The following is a 22,008-nucleotide window of genomic DNA, read 5'->3' on the forward strand; positions in this document are numbered from 1 at the left end:
TTATTTTTCCCGGTAGGCTGCTTTATTTAAAAAGTTTATTTATTTTTAGTATTGGTATTCTATTTGACAATTGTTGCACTACTGCCATGTTAAGGCCTTGTTGATCTCTTGTCTTTTGATAGCCTACCTCATGTTGATCTCTTGTTTTTCTGTTTGTATGTTTACAATAGCTTTTACATTTAAAGTTTTTTGTACGAAAAAAAATACTGAACAGTAACCATTGTAACCAAATAATGGCCTGGTGCAGGCTGGTGCAAAAATAAATAAAAGCCTTGTGCAAATAACCGCCCATGTCCTAATAGCCGCCCGGGGTCTGACCCCATTTTGTGAAATAAACGCCCGGGCTACTATTTGGTAATATACGGTAGATAGATAGATAGATAGATAAACAGATAGATATACTCACATCCAAATCACATTTTTTGGATTACGATACAAAATGAATTCCTAATTTTCGAGAATCAATTTAAAAAATAATGATTACAATTTTTTTTTTTTTTTAAGAATCCATTTTTAGATTTAATTTATTAAACAACTATTGTTTATATTATTGTTATTGATACAGTTTATTAATTTGGTTGTTTTTTTGGTATTGTATTTGTATGTCTTCTCTTTTGCTTTATACATTTCTATCTTAAGTATTGTGAAGCTGGGATTGGGTTGGAATTGCTCTATTTTCTTTAATTAGATTAAGATTCTGCGATTTTTGAAAAAAACTTTCAAAAATACAATTTGTTTAACAGCAAAACAACATGTATAAGTCGTATGTAAGCAGCCAAGAGGAGCATTTGTAACCTGTAACCTGTATTAAAGATGTTTTATTATAATTGATATACAAAATAATATATTACAAGAATCGTGTTGAATGGAGAATTGATTTTGAATACCAATCGTCACCCAGTCGGAATGCAATCCAATCATGAGGTGCCTAAAGATTCCCACCTCTTTCAGTTTGTAATTTTTTTTTTTGCTTATTTTAAATCAACTCAATTAAGTCTGTTGATTTGTTTTTAACCTGTGTGATGTCAGCAAGAGGCTCTTCATCCTGCACCAGCATCTGGGAGAACTGAAGACCTTGTTCTGGGCTGATCCGCATGACATTTCTTAACAAGAAGATCCAGTCTGGAGTGTAGCCCACCTATGCAGGAAAAAAACTTTTTGTAACTCTCTTTTGTAGTAAGTGGTAGTAATGCTGAAATCAGCCTCACAAATTCAATGAGGGACTAAATGAGTACAATAGAACACATTATCAGACACATAACCACACCTTCTTGGCATAAAGTACAATTTTCTGGAACTGGCCAGTCTCTGCAAAGCACTGAATGACTTTGTTGGGGACATTGGCTCTCAGGTAGACACTAAGGGCGAGTGTGGGATCGACTGACTTCACCAGGTCTCCAAGCTCCTCTGAGCACTCCAGCTGTAAAACAAAGCAGGCGATAAATCAGTCAAGAAAGGGCGTAAAGCCTATTCAGGCTGACAAAAAGACCGCCTGCTATAAAACCCCCATTGAGCACAGACCTTGTCCTCTTTCAGCCATTTTTCTAGCAGCTGTTTGCGACCCTGCTGCAGGACCGGCCTGCACAGCTCCAGAGATTCAAACTTATTTAGCTGTCCTTGATCCAGTAGGATACCAAAGTACTGAAGCAACGGTGACCGCTGGCCTGATTGAGCAGGAACGCTCTGGAAGCGGCGAATGGTATCTGGTGTTCGCAGTATACCCTGAAGGGAGACAGATGGGTGGGTGTCAACTAGTAATTGCATCACATTGGGGTGCTCTAATTAAAATGTAGTGGGTAAAAAAGGACTAACTGTGCCTAAACTGTACCTTGGGTGCATTGGCCGCCACTTTGGCAGCATCTGAGTAATTCCCTGCAGCAAAAAGGGTGTTAAACTTCCGGGCAAACAGCTCTTCGGCACCGGCAAGGTTATTGCGGACAGCCATGCGAAGAGCCAAATCAGGGTTCTGGAGCACATTGGTGATGTACGGAATAATGTTCTCCTCCTCCACACACACTGATAACACCTAGAGAAAACATATTTTGCACTTTTTGAACTGCATAATTTATTCAAAAACAATTACCGCAAAAATAAGTCAAAACATTCCTCATTTACCCGGACAGATTACTTCAAGTTTTTGTGAGTCACATTTTGTTGTGTGCGCAAGACACTAAGCTTTGCATGGCAGAAGTGCTGCAGGTGAGCGCCAAGAGCACTAATAGGATTAGACCAAGTCTGCCTGGCTGAGCTGAGCTCTTCCACCATGCCCATCACACCAAAGGTGCTGGATTTGCACACCTCATGCATTTTTCTGTTTTTACCATTTCCAAATACACTATATTGCAAAAGGCGGAAAGAGAGGACAAAACCAACAACTTGACTGCTCAGTACCTGTCCTTTCCTGTTGACGCCAATGATGCCGGCAGTTGGCTCATGGGGTGCAGTGACAAAAATGGTCTCCCCACTGATCCTGTTCATGTAGATGCATGTGCCGGTTTCCAAGTCATATAGGTGGATGTAGCCATATTTGGTAATGAGAAAGACCACATCCTGCTTGGAGCTGATCTAAACGTACAGGAAAAGAACACCTTTGGAACAGGGGCAATAAACACTAAAAGATAATTTAATTACGAAAACATGTTAAAAAAGGCATGGGCATCTCAGTAACACTGTAGACTGAAACACTGTGGTCTACATGAGGAATAAATAAGCAAGTAAGTGTTGTGATGTTGATATATTTTGTACCTGCATGGCAACAGGGAAGTCATTCTGGGCTTCTGGAGGGAAAAAGACATCTACGGCTTTCTTTGGAAACGGCTGGTTCCCAGTTGGTGGAGTGCCGACTTCAATTATATGCAGCTAACACAACCAAAAGATAAGATTTTGAATGAAAAAAATCAACTCCGTTTTCATTGAAAAAGTGTCACTGTGCCCAATCTTACTTTTCCGCCTGCCTGTCCTCGTACGGCAAAGCAGAACAGAGTGGACTCCTCTGTGTTGTCCTCCATCTTGAATTGTGCAAAGCCTGCAGCGTGACCCTCGATGGGCTGGGAAACTTTCCTGTCCACCGAGTACAACTGCATTGCTCCAACAACACGGTTTTGCTGGGAAAAAAGGTGAAGGCGTAGCAATAAACTTCACTGCAGTTAATAGTACAATGACCGGTACATACATTCCGATGCATTACGGAGTTAAAACCTAAATGTGAATGCTAGACTAACTAGAAATATGACATCAATGTACCCTTTCAGAGAACTTCAACAAGCATTTAAGATGAACTATTAGTTGCTGCATTGTTGATAGTTGGTACCTGTGCTGAAATGCCAATCAGCAGCAACCACTTCTGCTTGGCGTCAGTGCGGTAGTTGATGATCTGACAGCCCGCGAGGCTAGAGTGTCGGTCAAAGACTTTGATCGGCTGGGAGTCACCCTCCATGCTCCAGTGGTAGACGGCATTATCTGTGACCAGGGCAACGGTGTTGAGGGAGATCCACTTCCAAAAGGTCACATCGTCCGTCATTGTGTGAGCCTTCATCTTGCTCTTCATCTCAATGTTGAAGATTTGCAGGGTCTTGGCCGCTGAAAATATCCAGTGTCAAGGTTAGCCCCAAGTATTAAAAAGCTCTGACTGTAACAACAAAACACAGAGTCATCTAAACTACCATTCATCACCCACAGCAAACATTAAGGGAAAGGGGGGTTACAAACCATACCATTAGGGCATACCAAATTTCAGTTGCGAGAGTAGGTTTGCTTTCAGTGGCACTAAAGCACCATACAACAAGCCAGTGTTGAAAACAAGAGGCAAGACCAACAAAAGGGCAACCACTTTGTGGTACATCTGCATTCAGTGCAATGACACATTCAGCTTGTTGGCTGAATATGCAATCCCCCGGTAGAGTGTGGACAGAGACTCCAATTTGTGGGTTTGAGAGATTTTGAACTGTGGTCAGACTGACAAAAATAGAGTTCAATATCTTCAAGTGACTTCCAGTGTTGCTGCACTGGCCTTCTTGCAGGTACAGGGCTCTATGCATTTGGGGTTTCTCTGAAGTCAACAAATGTTGATATTTGTTGTTATCATGGCTATTGTTACTAATACAGTACCAAACTAATACATTCGCCAGTCACGTCACACGTGCAAGCACCTTAATTCAATTTGGGTGGCAGTTGAATACAGTCATACGTTTAGACGTTTTTTTCCCAATGTTTAAATGCCAGATATATGTAAAGGGCCATAAAGACACATACATGAAGCCCTGTGCCTATAAATTAAAGAAATGACACAAATGAGAATACAGTGCTAAAATGAGGGATGCTGAATTTTGGGTTGGGTCTGAATGCAGATTTGCAAAAGGAGACTACAAAGCACACAGACAGATGTCATAATGGGAAGGTTGTTGTACAAGAATCATTCACACCATTTTCCCCTTACATTAGGAATGTTCACAAAGTTATTTTGACACAATAAACACATTAAGTGGCATCCAAACTCTTACTACCAAATCATGAATGAATTATAATGCATCTTAAACCACTATCTCTAGGTACTGGTTCAATATTTCAGTGTTTTGATCCATTGTTTAGGATGTAGCTATCTATTCAATGTGTTGGAGTTAGAGAAATGTGAAAGAGAATGGTTAAAATAAAATATTTTATGCAGCTAAGCCAGGAATCCCACTGTCAAAGTAATTTGAGGCAAAGGTTTTGCCTCAAATTAGTTGCTTGGGTATCATCCTTACTATATACCCAATTATATATATGATTCAGAATTATATACTATTTATTTTATAGATCATTGTAATTATATATTCATTGTACCATAATCATTTTATAAAACGTATTCAAGTATTTAACATATCAGCATAAAAGTCCCTCTTATGCTTGCACAAGCCTTCATTAGCACTACCATCAGTACTGTGCAGTCGTGTCAAGACAGTGCATACAGGAATACACTTTGACAACTCATGATATGTTAAAATTCAACTCACCGTCTGCAAACATAAGAAAGCATTAAGAAACGAAAAAAGAGCAAAAAACAAGCGAAAATAGACAAGGCATCCATGACAGCATGACATTTTTACTTGCTCTCAGTATTGGTAACTGACATTTATAAACACATGACTTCAGTTATCAACTAGTTTACATGTCTTGACAAACAAATGAGGTGGACTAATATGAATAACAAAATGAAAACCAGACTTTAAACAATTTGACATTTTACACAAATGACCTGCATGTGCAGGAAAGGGTTTCTAATGTTCTTTCTTTTTTAAAGTTTGCATTCTAGGGCAAATATTTCACCATTACCTCTATAAAAATGCTGGAGCTGAGCATGTGCAGGGACTTACCTTTAAGGGCTATGACTTTGCTAGCAGGGTTCATGATAGCGCTGTCTGCAGAGATTGGCCTGCGGATGGGGTTGTTGGGGTCGGCCATGTCAATAATGACAACCTGGGCCTGCTCACCAACCTTCTCTCTTATGCAAATGAACTTGTCAGACTCCATGGTCAGAGTACTGAAGCCAATGTTGGCTGGGTTGATGCCCAGGTTCTGGAGCTAAAATAGAAAAAAAAGGTGTGTAAAATATCTAATATAGTTATTTCTGTCATTACACAGCTCTGCAAGAATTTTGCAGGAAATAGGCGACGAATCTAAATATAACATGCATTTGTGGCTGTCACATCAGGTTTTGTCACAAACCACTGCCCCTGGTGTCCAATTACCACCATTAAGTATCACCTCATTGTGACAGGAAAAACACCCACAATTTTGTAAACCACCTTTTATCATCTCATGTCACATAGCAAAAACAGTCGCATAGCAAAACCAACATCGGATGAAGACAAATCTCCTTGTTGCGGTTGTCAACCTTTAGATCCTCATAAGATTTGAACGGAGTGCATCGATAATATAATTTATGCAGTGAAAATATATCACCTCTCAGTAGCTAAAGCATAACTTTCCCTTTTTAGGTTTGTTAGCTTTAATAAAGGAATAAAGTCAATCTTTGGATCTATTGGAGTACAGATTTTTATCATTCAATTCTCTGCAATCGACATATCAAAATGATAAAAATACAAGAGCAAGATGGAATATAAATATGGTGGCTGATTAATTCATTATTGTGTATTATATCAGTATATTATTACATTTTAGGTTAATTTCTTCAATTATTTCACTTATTTAAAAGCGCTGCCGTTTTTCCAATCTCCAAAGTAAAAGCTGTGTTAATAGTTGACACCACACACTCTAATCTATACGTTGCAGTTTACTGTAGATGGCCATGGCACATTTGTAAAAAGTAAGTACAAACTAGCCAAACAAACATGCTCAAAACTACAAATGAACATTCTTCCATCCCTTCTTTTAGTTTTATATAGATATATATTGCTTTAATGTCACAAACAAGGCATTGAGCATCGATGGGAAGTTGGGAACTGGGACTTACATTCCAATCCTCCTGAAACAGTGCAAATTTAAAAAAAAATGGATTCTTAGTTTCGATAACCAGTGCGCCGAACGGGAGAAATAGCCGACGAACACTAACCAAGAGGAAGCCGTGTATCAATAGCGTGTGGTGCCGCTCAAAAGTTTGTTTCGTGGAAAGGAGCTACCAATATGATGAAACATCTCTGCATTAATGGTATTGAAAGGATAAAGTGCCCCGTTTTCGACTAGCTGAATCTTCCAAATCCAAACAATGCCCAACCCTACCTGTGAGTAATGCTGCGGAGAATAATCGGCAAGAAAAATTGGTCGACAGTAACTATATTAGTCAAGGGATCGTTTTAATGAGGACTGCCACTGGTGCGGTTAATGTATTTCCATACACATTGAGTGTACATATTCGAAAACTGGAAATGACCAAATACATTAGCACATACAACAGCTGTCAAAAAAACAACAACTTTATTGTCCGTAATATGTTTTATAACGGTTTTATTATAACTAATTGTTATGCCAAATAATATATTGTGATATATATATTGTTATTGTAAGAGCCTGCAATAGATGTCCCAATATGGAGTATAGGCCATATCCTCCGCCATGCACACGAGTGTAAACGTTACACGAGCAGCATAGTTGGGTGCCTACCTGCTTTCAGCAAAATTCGTTGTTAAACAGAGCAAAGTAAACATTTTTGAATACATTGTTTAGATTTGTCAAATATTCTAAAAACGGGTTGAAAGTTTGGTCGTTACTAACTTAGTCTTTAGTAGCGGCACTAGCAGTCAGTGTCTTTAGAGGGGGTAGGGGACAGCAGTCCTCGTCGCTCCTTAAGAGCATTATGTTTTTTTTTGTCAATAAAAGTGTTGCTAAAAGTCTGCTAATTACCGTAAATTCTGGACTATAAGCTGCTACTTTTTTCCTACAATTTGAAACATGTGTGTTATAAGACGATGCAACTAATTTATGTATTTTTCTGCGCTGAGGCCATAAAAAAAGTTAATAAAAGAACAAACCAAAAAAGCTAATACGTGGGTAGGTGTTTTATTGTTTGTGCTATGGCGCCATCTTTTGGACAAGTTTGCTCATTTCAGGTGCTGCAGCGTCCTTCCACGACTGCTTTTTTTTTTAACCTTTTAGTCTTCGAGCCGTCAATAGCGTTTCTACTCGTATGGATTTTTCACTAATCGCTCCAAGCAACCTTTGTAAGTTTAACAGGATACAGGGTTTCCTCTAAACTGCCAAGATACCTGTGGCGGTGGGGGCGTGGGCAAAACGACGTCGTCGAGTATTTATATGATATGATCTTTTTTTTTAAGGCTCAAAAAATGTGTACATATATTTAAAACAAATCTGTTTTTATTAATTAGTATTAACATATATTTTTTTTCATCGTTTCGCCATATTTTTAATTGTTTTTGCTTTTTGTACAAGGTGCTTTGTTAAGATTTTTTCAAGTGTTTACAGACTTTTAATGACTTAAAAAAAAATTAAAACAACGAACAACAAATCCTTCATCTTCTTCTGGTGTTATTATAGAATGTAGTCTGTTTAGAGACTCTACTTCTGTTCCTTGATGTCCCTGACTAAAGAGGCTGAAGCGAGCATGACGTCACACTTTCTTGGCGCTGTTGGTCTAGTTCGAGTTTCTCTTTTTAAAAGTTGCCACTGTCCTCCTACAATTTGCACAATTTGCTGAAAACTTAATTTCAGTTCTTATATGTCTTGTACATGTTAAAGAATGGACAATAATAAAAGCAACTTAAACTTGAACTTGTAGACGGCTGTCCGCGGAATATCTGCAATGTATAAAAAAATCACGTTCACATCACAGTCATGCTGACAACGCTCGAGGAAATGGTGTGCGTTTTGTTTACATCCGGTTTTGGTAGCGCGGCTTTCGGTGATCAAAGTCTTTTTTCGGTGGTCAAGTTTTTGGTCCATCACTTCTCAATTGTGCGCAAATGATAAGAGTATGAATTTATACATATATATATATATATATATATATATATATATATATATATATATATATATATATATATATATATATATATATATATATATATATATATAGCCTAACAACCACCAGCTAATGTTAATGTTTCATGTGGTTTGGATTTGATGTCAGTTTTTCCCATGTTTACAAACACACCGTCAGTGTTTGAAAGGTGATTGGCGGAGAATTAGGAAGTGTTGGGTTTCGAGGGAGGTGAAGACTCACAGAGACAAAAGTGTTTTCGGAATTGAGCCGTTGTTTGTTATCATAAGATTGGAAATAAAAGTTAAAAATAGCGTCGGACTTCATGTCATTTCTCCGGGGGGCTGCAATATAATATATTACTTTAGTTCGTTTTCAAGGGAAAACATTTTTTTCAAGGTGTGGCAGTAATAAAAATGCAGTGGCAGAGCGCCACTTTCAATTACATTAAGGGGAAACCCTGGTATAACAAACTGTTTATACTTACTAAACCGTCCCATGTGTGATGTCTGTAGGAGTGTTTTGATGGCATCATTTGTACGGGCTATCGTAATGTAGTGACGCTAGCGTCGTTAGCAATAGCTAATATGTTAACACATTTACTAGTGTTTGTGTTAGTATTAACAACTTACTTACTGATGCATTATTTTTGTATTGTTTCAGTTTCACAAATTCCGCAGTAAACTCACCAAGATGTCACCATGGAGTTATTGAGTCTGTTTAGCTGATTGGAGAGCTAGCTTCGGCAGTGAATGGGTCCATGAACATGACTTCTGTTTTGTTTGATCAACTGTTTTACTGCTGTGTTACATACACTGTTTAGAAACATTTAAAGTATGTAAATAAACATGTATCTTTTTGTGTAAATTACTAATTTCGCAATAGATATCTGTAAATTATATTCCTAATATATGTAAACAATGTAGCCGCACCCACAATAATGTAATGGGTGCGGCTAATATACCAATGCGCTCTATAGTTTGGAAAATACTGTAGATTTTTTGCTAATGGCTTTTTTGATTAAGAGTACCCAGAGTGGTCTAAATACACACTAAATAGAGTGACAAAAGGGCTAAGTTGGCAACACCAATACCCCCTGCTAGGCCTGGGCTGATAACACATTTTTGCTTGACGATATACTGACCTACAAATTATTGCCGATAAACGATACTACAGCCATTATTTTTATGAGACCACAATACCATTGATGTAATGATAATACATAATAATAATGCCATAAACTTGTATTTCTCGTATATTTTAAAATTGCAATTAGAAAGAAAACGTTTACATTTTTAAGTTGAATAAAACAGATATATAAAATATAATTAGTCTGTTAGTAAAATTTTGCACTTGAATAAAAATCACAACCAGAAGCAACAAAATATGTTAAGGAGGCAGTGGGGGCTCAAATATACGCAACCAAAACAATAAATAAACTGGCTAAATAAAATATAGACAAAGTTGCACTTCAATATTGAACATGTAGGCAGAGGTAAAGTTGTACATTATTTAACTGATAATCAAGTTAAGAGTCTTAACTTACGTCATCGGTTACGTAAATACGTCGACGCCATTTTTATGCTTCGACGCGTCGCATATTTACGTCACACTTACGTCATGGTGGAGCGCAAAGCAGATGATGCGAGCGGTGCGAGCGAGGGAAAAAAAGCACGCCAAGTCGTCAAAAGTGTGGGAGTATTTCAATAAACGGCCTAATAATGTTGTAGCGGTGAACAGCTGTCTCGTCAGCTGACGCGCGAGCTCGCAACCGTGGCTGTTTAGCAACCAGCCAAACCCCACTTAATAAAATTATATTTTATCTTAGAGCACATCCGCATCCCTATTCACCTAGGCAACCCCAGGAAATGTATATAATTCGGCATTATTTCGGCCAGTCGGCTTATAAAATCAGAGCCGATCAGTTTACGTTCACGCGCAGGTATAACGCGGCGCGCTCCTGTCTCATCTGCTGGTGCGCGAGCCCGGTAATTAGACAGCTTTGTCAAATCAAGGTGTACAAAAGACGCCAGCGCAGAGTGGAAAAAGGTTTAGTTCATTACAGAAAACCCAGAGTTGTGCCAAAAGTATGTAAGATTTAATATTTATCTTCGTGGGTGTGGCGCACTTGTTGCGCTGGTGAGATTGGGGGGGGGCGGGGTTGTGTGCATGTAGCGTGCTTAGTCTGGAGGCTAAATACACACCGTGTGTTATGTAACTGTTGTTTAGTGTTGATATTCTTTGCTTAGTTTGATAAATGTTGGAGCAGTTTGCTTCATCAGGAGGGTGAAGTCGCTCAATTTAAAGTGTTGGATTTAACTGTGTTGGATCATTGGCTGCTGTTGAGGGCATAGAAAAAGGGGCATTTTTCTACCAGTAGACAGCGTTTAAGATTGAGTGTTTCACTGCTAAATTAATAATATATTTATATTGAATATGGATTTTAAATATGTATCTAAATAGGTGGTTAATTGGTTAGGTATTTATGTATTTGCATATTGGGTTTTCTGTTGCATTTATCTATTGTGTTTCTGGGTTTAAATGTATTTTATATGTATCTTGGTGCATTTATGTTGAGACAATTTATTTAAAATCTGTTTTAACTTAAAGGGAAAAGATGTGTCCATTTTCTTGCACTTGTTTAATGGTTAAGAGTTTGATAGCCTAATTAATAATTGTAAATTATGGGATTGATAATTGATTGATTTTTTACAGCATGTTAATCTTGTGGTGTTTTGTCCTTAAAGGTTTTTCACCTACTAAAGAAGCTAAAGGCTACTAAAGACAGCTAATGCCAGCTATTGACAGCTAAAGAAACTAAAGTCTATTAACACTGCTAAAGACTGCTAAAAAGACTAAAGAAGAAAAAAGAAGCTGTTTCTTCGTTGGAAAAACTGTTGCAAACTTAAGGAAAATAAAAGGAAAAAGTAACTACGGTCTGGTCTTTTGAGTGAAATCCAGAAGCCACATTCAGCATTGGTACATCCCTTCAAGTGTGGGATAAGCACAGCGAAAAAAGCAAAACACTTGACAGTTGTTGTATGCACACTGTCGAGCGGAAATGGCCTATCATAGCAGCACAACGGCTATGAACGAACATTTGAAAAGAAAACACCCGACAGCGTTCTTGCCATCACCATCAACTAGTCAATCGTCCGCGTGAGTATACGTTGTCATCATTACACAAAATCATGAATGTGTCATTTGTATCTGCGTTGTAAATTCATAGACTAAAACACTGTTTCGCTCTGAGAGGCGCGTTTGGCGTGCCTGTTCAGTGTTTACAAAGACGCGCTCCTCTTTAACGCTAACGTTAATTAGTTGTGCAAATACCTTTTACAACATTAACAGTTACATATACTATGTACAAACGAACAATTAACTTTCACTTTAATCATACTATCATTGTTGTGTTATTAAGCAAAATAAGCAATACTTTTACTTTTGTTGAAATGTTTACACTGTTACAGAATATTTCGTTTTGCACTTTTTTGTATTGGATGTTTATCTTTATTTTTGCACATTTTAAAGCAAAATAAGCAATACTTTTACTTTAGAAATGCTTATACTATTGCAGAATATTAAGATTTGCACTGGATGTTTACTTTTATATTTGCACATTAAAAAGCAAATAAGCTACTTTTAATTTTGTTAAATGTTAAAAGTTTTAAATGTTTACATTGTTACAGAATATTTTGTCATGTTGTTGTCAATGTTGACTGAGTGGCCATACTTTTTTTTTTGTAAATAAAAGTCATGCCTTTTGAAAAAACTGGCCAACATTTATTTTTTCATCTTCATTTTAAATAAAAAAATAATCGGTAAAAGGAAAAATAATCTATAGATTAATCGAAAAAATAATCTATAGATTAACAGATTAATCGAAAAAATAATCTATAGATTAATCGATAGAAAAATAATCGTTAGCTGCAGCCTTAGTTAAGACGTTATTAAACAAAAGTGCAGCGTAACAATATAAACACTTCAGTATAAGCAGATGTATCGACAAGCCATATGCAAAAAAAAAAAGGCTGGCAGATTCCGAGTGACATGACAAATGTCTGTCAAACGTTTCAGGGACTTTTTGAAATGCTAGTATTAAATGGTAGCATGTCTTTGGCGATGTATTTAACCACACTTTCTATGAGCGCACACTATTGTGCATTGTTTTGTTTACACTGACCAGGCTTGTTCACCAAACGCAAAGTGAGTGTGGACTGTCGAGTGGTTGTGTTTCTAGTGGAGGTAAATGGTAAATTGGTTATACTTGTATAGCGCTTTTCTACCTTCAAGGTACTCAAAGCGCTTTGACACTATTTCCACATTCACTCATTCACACACTGATGGCGGGAGCTGCCATGCAAGGCCCTAACCATGACCCATCAGGAGCAAGGGTGAAGTGTCTTGCTCAAAGACACAACGGACATTGGTAGAAGCTGGGAGATTGAACAAGGAACCTCAGGTTGCTGACACGGCCACTTTCCCAACAGCGCCACGCCGTCCCCTGCAGGTTTGTCCTTTTTGTCACACATTCGGCAAACTGACTCCTCTGTGTTGATAGGCTCATCTTGTTCCAAAGGTTTGAACTGAAATATTCCCACACTGGTGCGGTGGAATTTGGGTTTGTGATAATTTTGTCCATGTTAGCTGCTACATGTTAACTAGTTGCACTGTGTGATGCTCACGGGCCTCGCCACACAGAGTCAAAGAAACTTAATGAGGACAAGAGAATTCACCCCCTTCTTTTCATTCCGCTACGCCACAAATGTGCATAGCTATTATATGTGACGAAAAGCGTGAATGCCCTTGAAGCATGGACATGGCGATTTATTGAAGCTGGGAAACGTCAGTTCATCGACTTATCGAATATCTGCGCAAGGCGACCTCCTGCTCCATCTTCTTATTTTCTATCAGACCAGGTGCATTATAATGTGTTTATGAACAAGGTCCAACAGGTAGCACAAAATCTACTTGTAGCAGTCAACATTTTTGTTGTTTTGTGGTGCCACAAATTATTATATGGGAAACACTGCCTTGCATATAATAATTTTACCATTTATCAAAATTATTTGGGGTTTTGGGAGACTGAGGTAACAAGTTTGTCTTTACAGATGCTCACTCACTCTAGCAGCCTAATTGTATCCTGTGGGGAAAGACAGGACAAAAGTTTCATAACTGGGCCACACAGTTTTATTTAAAACATGTTTTCCCCACAATATCATTAAAGGGTAAATAACTAACCACCTACAGTGCTTAGTTTCACTACATTTATGTACTGAAATTCAAATGACCATGTAGACCATGCCTAGAGAGATACATTTTGTTTTCATAAAACTTAAACCGTCAATTTCTAGTTTACATGTATGCATTTTGCAAAGGATAAATCTCACATGATTGTTTTCTTTAAGCATGCACGTTTTGATTGAATCACTTGATTGCAGCACATTTTATTGGAGATTACATAACTCTAAGGAAGCTTAGAATGACTGTCAAATTTGGAAAGGTGGGGGCGTGGTTACGGGCGTGGTCACAAAGTTGGAAACGCCCTCAATAACTTGTACTATTACTTAGGGTCAGAGAAAACAAATGCATTTTTTGGATATACACATGCACAACTTTAAATACATCCTACAAATGTATCATACTGAATGGATACCGGATATATAGGATAGAGCTTGTATACCCAATGATAACTTATTTTGTGCAGCCAAAATCACCAGGTTGATCTCTGAAGCCAAAAAAACAACAAATGAGTTATTAAAAACAATACTGTTAGCGGTGGGAATATGTGGGCACCTCACGATTTGATTACGATTCAGGGGCTACAATTCGAGTAAAAATCGTTTATTGATGCATCTTTAATTCATGTTTATTAATGCAGTTGTACATTTATTATATTTTGACCAAATAAGCGCTTATCAATTGCAACTTTTAAAAACAGTGCAATTGTAATAAGAAACAGTTCAATTAATTCCCATCACATTTATTAAATTAATGGAAATGTTTGCATAACTGGAACATAAGTGCCCTAAAATAAAGGAGCTGCTCAGATCTCTCGGTAAGTTGGCTTGCTGCAGTCAGTAACATTTTAGAACTGTCGGCATTACTTTATTTACAATAAATACATTGATTATCGACGTATGAACGTCCCTGTCCGAATTGCGATGCATCTAAAAATCGATTATTTTCCCCACCTCTACTGTTAGAGCAGGGGTGTCAAACGTACGGCCCGCGGACAGGTTTTATCAGGCCCATGAGATAGTGATTTTTTTTTAAATAGTGAATTATATTTATATAGCGCTTTTCTCTAGTGCCTCAAAGCGCTTTTACATAGTGAAACCCAATATCTAAGTTACATTTAAACCAGTGTGGGTGGCACTGGGAGCAGGTGGGTAAGGTGCCTTGCCCAAGGACACAACGGCAGTGACTAGGATGGCGGAAGCGGGGATCGAACCTGGAACCCTCAAGTTGCTGGCACAGCCGCTCTACCAGCCGAGCTATACCGCCCCAGATGAGTTTGCTAAGTATAAAAATTAGCAGAAATTTTTTAATGAAAGAAACTGTTGTTCTAAATGTGTCCACTAAATGTCGCAATAGCATTTCTTTGTATCTTTGTAGATTATGCAACATATGTAAAAAAAAATAAAAAATAGTCGAGGAAAATGAGCAAACTACATAAACAACATCCTATCATTTGATTTTGAGATTTTTTTTTTTTATCTTGATAGATTGAAAATTAACACTAATGAGGTGACTGATGAACATTATCACATAATTTATTCAGAAAGTATAAATAACGACAAATAAAGATATGATCCTATTAACCGCAACATGTAAGTTTAAAGAAAACAACATTATGATTTCTACATTTATAAGAATGTGCTTGTTCAATTTTTAAACAAAGAAAACAATCGGAATTTGTCTTTATTTTTAAGTTATCGTGCCGTGATTTTACCCACTTGGGAGTAGACTTTTTTTCTCCATGTGGCCCCCGATCTAAAATGAGTTTGACACCCCTGTGTTAGAGTGAATTTCGAAATGGTAATACATTGCAAGGCTACTTTATGAAAGTCAGCCTGCAGCTCAAGTTCATCATTTGACTCATCCTCTATCCCAGTGTTTTTCAACCTTTTTTGAGCCAAGGCACATTTTTTTCATTGAAAAAATGTGGAGGCACACTACCAGCAGAAAACGTATTAAAATGAAACTCAGCAACTGTTATTGACAATAAAAAGTTGTTCTCACAAGTGTTGGATAAGAATTCAAACCATAACCAACCATGCATGACTATAGCTCTTGTCTCAGAGTACTGTCACATCAAGACGTGACTTATTTTGTGTTTTTTGGTGTCTTCCTGTGTGTAGTGTTTTAGTTCTTGTCTTGCGCTCCTATTTTGGTGGCTTTTCCTGTTTTGTTGGTATTTTCCTGTAGCAGTTTCATGTCTTCCTTGAGCGCTATTCCCCGCACCTGCTTTGTTTTAGCAATCAAGACTATTTAAGTTGTTGCTGTCCTTTGCGTGGACATTGTTGATTGTCATGTCATGTACGGATGTACTTTATGGACGCTGTCTGGTCCACACGCTGTAACTCTTTGCTGTCGTCCAGCATTCTGTTTTGGTTTACTTTGCAACCAGTTCAGTTTTAGTTTCGTTTTGCATAGCCTTCCCTAAGCTTTAATGCCTTTTCTTAGCGGCACTCGCCTTTTGTTTATTTTTGGTTTAAGCATTAGGTACCTTTCTACCTGCAGGCTGTCATCTGCATATTGTGATAATGACAAACCATGTTCCCAAAATCTACAAAGCAATTAGCTACCGGCTGCCACCTACTGATATGGAAGAGTATTACACGGTTACACTGCCGAGCTCTAGACAGCACCGACACTCAACAATAGCACATTTGCAGATTATAATTATTGGTTTGCAAAACATATTGTAGATTCCTAATGAAGCCTTAGCTTGACGCTCCTCTACTTACTCCTGCTCCCGCTTGCTGCGGCAACAACAAACAAAACTCCAGACGCTCCTCTTCGTTTTGTATCGTTTACTTGTGAACTTAATCATTCAAAAACGTAAAACAATAACGATGTGGGAACAAATGAATGGAAAAATAAAATGAGTTTGTTACAGTAAGAAAGAGTTAGAAATGGTAAGAGTGAGGTCAAAAAACTGTGTGGCTCGATTCCCCCATACCTGACTGCCATTGCCCACAATACATTGTGTCCAAAACCATCTTACCACACAGATCCTTCCGCCACATATGCAATTAAACAGTTAGGTCATCAAATTATTTAGACAAATGTAATAATTACAAATAAAGTGTACCTTATAATTATTCTAAGCATGCAAATAAAGTAAATACCGTATTTTTCGGATTATAAGTCGCTCCGGAGTATACGTCGCACCGGCCGAAAATGCATAATAAAGAAGGAAAAATACATATATACGTAGCACTCGAGTATAAGTCGCATTTTTGGGGGGAAATTTATTTGATAAAATCCAACACCAAGAATAGACATTTGAAAGGCAATTTAAAATAAATAAAGAACAGGCTGAACAAGTGTACGTTATATGACGCATAAATAACCAACTGAGAACGTGCCTGGTATGTTAACGTAACATATTATGGTAAGAGTCATTCAAATAACTATAATATATAGAACAGTGATTCTTAACCTGGGTTCGATCGAACCCTAGGGGTTCGGTGAGTCGGGCTCAGGGGTTCGGCGGAGGTCAAGACACACCCGACTCATCGTGTAAATAAAAACGTTTCCCTATCGGCGTATTACGGATACGGCAACAGCAGAAGTCACACTGATTTGCAGGTGTGTAATTTGTTGTGAGTTTATGCACTGTGTTGGTTTTGTTCCTTGAACATGGTGATGTTCATGCATGGTTCATTTTGTGCACCAGTAAAAAAAACATGGTAACACATTAGTATGGGGAACATATTCACCATTAATTAGTTGCTTATTAGCAAATTAGTAACATATTGGCTCTTACCTGGTCATTATTAAGTACTTATTAATGCCTTATTCGGCATGGCCTTATTATTACCCTAACCCTCTAACCCTGACCCTAACCCTCTAACCCTAACCAAATAACTCTAAATTAAGTCTTTGTTACTTAGAATATGTTCCCCTAGTTTCCAAAAAACTCTAAATTAAGTCTTTGTTACTTAGAATATGTTCCCCATACTAAAGTGTTACCAAAAACATATAACTTTGTCTTGAATTTGAAAAAAATATATATATATATTTTTCACTAAAGAAGGGTTTGGTGAATGCGCATATGAAACTAGTGGGGTTCGGTACCTCCAACAAGGTTAAGAACCACTGATATAAAACTTGCTATACGTTACCAAACAATCAACAATCCGATGAAATCTTATACGTCTAGTCCAGTGGCTCTTAACCTTGTTGGAGGTACCGAGCCCTACCAGTTTCATATGCGCATTCACCGAACCCTTCTTTAGTGAAAAAAAATAAATAAAAAATTTTCATTCTAGACTAAGTTATATGTTTTTGGTAACACTTCAGTATGAGGAACATATTCTAAGTAACAAAGACTTAATTTAGAGTTATTTGGACACTAGGGGAACATATTCTAAGTAATAAAGACTTAATTTAGAGTTATTTGGTTAGGGTCAGGGTTAGAGGGTTAGGGTTATAATAAGGCCATGCCGAATAAGGCATTAATAAGAACTTAATAATGACTAGTTAAGAGCCATTATGTTACTAATTTGCATGTTAATAAGCAACTAATTAATGGTGAATATGTTCCCCATACAAAAGTGTTACCATGTTTTTTTTACTGGTGCATAAAATGAACTGTGCATGAACATCACCTTGTTCAAAGAACAAAACCAACACAGTGCATAAACTCACAACAAATTACACACCTGCAAATCAGTCAGCTGTTGCCGTATCCGTAATACGCTGACAGGGAGAAGTTTGTATTTACACGATGAGTCGGGTGTGTTTTGACCTCCGCCGAACCCCCGAGGCCGACTCACCGAACCCCTAAGGTTCGATCGAACCCAGGTTAAGAACCACTGGTCTAGTCTCTTACGTGAATGAGCTAAATAATATTATTTGATATTTTACGGTAATGTGTTAATAATTTCACACATAAATCGCTCCTGAGTATAAGTCGCACCCCCGGCCAAACTATGAAAAAAAACTGCAACTTATAGTCCGAAAAATACGGTAAATAGTCCCATTTTGGCTGAATAAACATAAAGCACCTTCCACAAAATGTAAATTAACCTAAACACCATTTCGGCTCCAACACATATTTTTAACCCATCCATCCATCCATTTTATAGTGAAGTGAATTATATTTATATAGCGCTTTTTCTCTAGTGACTCAAAGCGCTTTACATAGTGAAACCCAATATCCAAGTTACATTTAAACCAGTGTGGGTGGCACTGGGAGCAGGTGGGTAAAGTGTCTTGCCCAAGGGCACAAGGGCACAACGGCAGTGACTAGGATGGCGGAAGCGGGGATCGAACCTGCAACCCTCAAGTTGCTGGCACGGCCGCTCCACCAAACGAGCTATACCGTCCCACACGTTCTACCGCTTGTCCCTTTTGGGGTCGCTGGAGCCTATCTCAGCTGCATTCGGGCGGTAGGCGGGGTACACCCTGAACAAGTCACCACCTCATCACAGGTGAAATTACATAATCTCCCACGGCACACCAGACTGTATCTCACGGCACACTAGTGTGCCGCGGCACAGTGGTTGAAAAACACTGCTCTATACCAGGGGTCGGCAACCTTTACCAGTCAAAGAGCCATTTTGACCAGTTTCACAAACTATAGAAAACAATGGGAGCCGCAAACATTTTTTAAATTTTAAATGAAATTACACTGCATACAAAGTTTTTTTCTTGCTTTGTGCTATGTATAAACTAGGGGTCTCAGACACGCTACCTACACCTTTATATGTAATTTTTATGCTGGTGCGGCACGCGGGTTTTAACGTACTAGCGCTTGTCAGAGTCATGCGTGCCGTGATGGTACAGCATATAACGCCCACTACAACCAGCGTGCCTAATCAGCCACATGTTGTGTGAGGCTTCCGCTTGCTGACATAGGTAACAGCAAGGCATACTTGTTCAACAACCACACAGGTTACACTGACGGTGGCGGTATAAAAAAAACTTTAACACTCTTACTAATAATGCGCCACACTGTGAACCCACACCAAACAAGAATGACAAACACATTTCGGGAGAACATCTGCACCGTAACACAACATAAACACAACAGAACAAACACCCAGAATCCCATGCAGCCCTAACTCTTCCGGGCTACATTATACACCCCCGCTACCAAACCCCGCCCACCTCAACCGACACACAGAGGGGGGGGGGGGGGGGGGGGGGGGGGGGGGGGGGGGTTGATGTGTGAGGGAGCAGGCTTGGGGTTTGGTGGTAGCAGGGGTGTATAATGTAGCCCGGAAGAGTCAGTGCTGCAAGGGATTCTGGGTGTTTGTTCTGGTGTGTTTATGTTGTGTTAAGGTGCAGATGTTCTCCCGAAATGTGTTTGTCATTCCTGTTTGGTTTTGGTTCAAAGTGTGGCGCATTATTAGTAAGAGTGTTAAAGTTGTTTTATATGGTCACCGTCAGTGTAACCTGTGTGGCTGTTGACCAAGTATGCCTTGCTGTCATGTACATGTGCACGCAGAAGATGTATGTTGTATAACAAGTGTTGGGCTGGCGCTGTTAATACAGATTGTAGAGGGCGCCAAATGATGTACCATCATGGCACGTCCTTATTATAGCTGTAAGGGTGAAAATCGGTGAATAATAATCCCGGGAGTTTTCTGTGAGAGGCACTGAAATCCGGAAGTCTCACGGGAAAATTGGGGGGTTCAGCAAGTAAGCTGCTGAGCCGCATCAGAGTGATCAAAGAGCCGCATGCGGCTCCGGAGCCGCGGGTTGCCGACCCCTGCTCTATACCATCATCACCATCCTCACCAACGTCATACCGAGCAGCGTGACATTTTGACACATGCATCCAGGCACTAAATTTAAACCGCCTTCACATAAATATGCAACAATCTCAACATTTAGAAGGACTTTCGTGCGAATTAAGTAACGTTGCAGTCATTTGATGACGTGACTGCTGGGGTTACCCATCACGACACATCGGTGACGGTACGAGTTACTTAAACGAAGACATGTCATTCAGAATAATGCTTGCAACAGTAAATATTTGACTTATTTCGTTGTCGTGATGACAAAACGACTGGGAATTGCTTAGCCTGCAAGCGAGCTGATGCTAAACGGGGGAGGGGAAGTCATTCATTTGCTGCGGGTATTGACGTCGGCGCTGCTTAGCGAGCTGTCATCAAATAGATATGAACACTGCTTAATGGTTTTTTTTTTTTTTTTTTGAAGGGTTATATTACCTGTAGGTGCTCCTGGAAGCGGATGGGCAGGATTTGGGACATGGTGTTTTCCTCGGGCTTCTCCAGCGTTATGGAAATGTTAGCCGTTGTGCTAGCTCGCAGGGCAGCTAGCTACTACGACCTCCTTGCGCTACGTGTAGGTCGGATCCAGTCCGGCTTCAAAAATGTTATCAATGAAAGGGACGGCAAAAACACGGCAGTGCTGTTAAACGTGCCAGCCAAGCGACGTGTCCGTAAAGATGCTCAATGTGTCGGCTTCTGGGGGGGACGTCTTGCTGCACGGCATCGATGGGATAACGGCGGCTGAGCTTCTGTCCAAAATCCGCAATGGCGGCGGACGCTGGGAGATGTTGTCACTACCCGAGCTGTACCGGAAGACCTGATCGGTCCACGCATGCGCGGAAGACTACGTCACCTTTCAACGGAGCTTCTGCAATCTGCATCCTCACGTTCTGTGATATTTGGATGTTTTTATTAATGGTTTGTACAAACACTGCGCTTACTTAGCAGTAAAAGAGAACAAAATCAAAATAGAGTAAAGGGTAGATGTATTATCGTGACAATTTCAAACAATGACTGTTCCGACATTGCAGTGAATGACGCACGGGGCGTCGCTGACTCCGATGATTCATTAAATTTTTTTTTTTTTAAACGAGGCACTAAACTTAAATCTATATCTGCGGCATGCCCTGATATCCATCCATCCATCTATTTCCTACCGTTTATTCCCTTCAGGGTCGCGGGGGGGGGGGGGGGGGGGGGGGGGGGGGGGGGGGGGGCCTATCTCAGCTACAATCGGGCGGAAGGCGGGGTACACCCTGGACAAGTCGCCATCTCATCGCAGGGCCAACACAGATAGACAGACAACATTCACACTCACATTCAAACACACCGTCAGTGTTTGAAATAGTGAATTATATTTATATAGCGCTTTTCTCTAGTGACTCAAAGCGCTTTTACATAGTGAAACCCAATATCTAAGTTGCATTTAAACCAGTGTGGGTGGCACTGGGAGCAGGTGGGTAAAGTGTTTTGCCCAAGGACACAACGGCAGTGAATAGGATGGCGGAAGCGGGGATCAAACCTGGAACCCTCAAGCTGCTGGCACGGCCGCTCTACCAGCCGAGCTATACCGCCCCAGATGAGTTTGCTAAGTATACAAAT

General features: G+C 39.3%; 1 protein-coding gene across 3 annotated transcripts in view; it reads right to left on the reverse strand.

The window, feature by feature from the left end:
- LOC133614585 (clathrin heavy chain 1-like) overlaps positions 1–21,237 on the reverse strand; it is a 35,070-nt gene extending 13,833 nt beyond the window's left edge. The window contains exons 1-10 of one of the 3 annotated variants that reach the window (XM_061972662.1): positions 20,845–21,235; positions 5,352–5,559; positions 3,311–3,579; positions 2,943–3,104; positions 2,746–2,859; positions 2,392–2,565; positions 1,829–2,026; positions 1,522–1,722; positions 1,268–1,420; positions 1,016–1,138 (exon numbers count right to left, since the gene is read on the reverse strand). In XM_061972662.1, coding sequence (XP_061828646.1) covers positions 1,016–1,138; positions 1,268–1,420; positions 1,522–1,722; positions 1,829–2,026; positions 2,392–2,565; positions 2,746–2,859; positions 2,943–3,104; positions 3,311–3,579; positions 5,352–5,559; positions 20,845–20,886 — 1,644 coding nt within the window. In that variant the 5' untranslated portion in view covers positions 20,887–21,235. Of the gene's footprint in view, positions 1–1,015; positions 1,139–1,267; positions 1,421–1,521; positions 1,723–1,828; positions 2,027–2,391; positions 2,566–2,745; positions 2,860–2,942; positions 3,105–3,310; positions 3,580–5,351; positions 5,560–20,844 lie in introns of all 3 variants that reach the window. The other 2 variants (XM_061972663.2, XM_061972664.2) reach the window with 2 other exon arrangements.
- Between the last annotated feature and the right edge of the window lie 771 nt (positions 21,238–22,008).

The sequence above is a fragment of the Nerophis lumbriciformis genome, linkage group LG17 (assembly GCF_033978685.3).
Source record: "Nerophis lumbriciformis linkage group LG17, RoL_Nlum_v2.1, whole genome shotgun sequence".
NCBI classification, from domain to species: Eukaryota; Metazoa; Chordata; class Actinopteri; order Syngnathiformes; family Syngnathidae; genus Nerophis; species Nerophis lumbriciformis.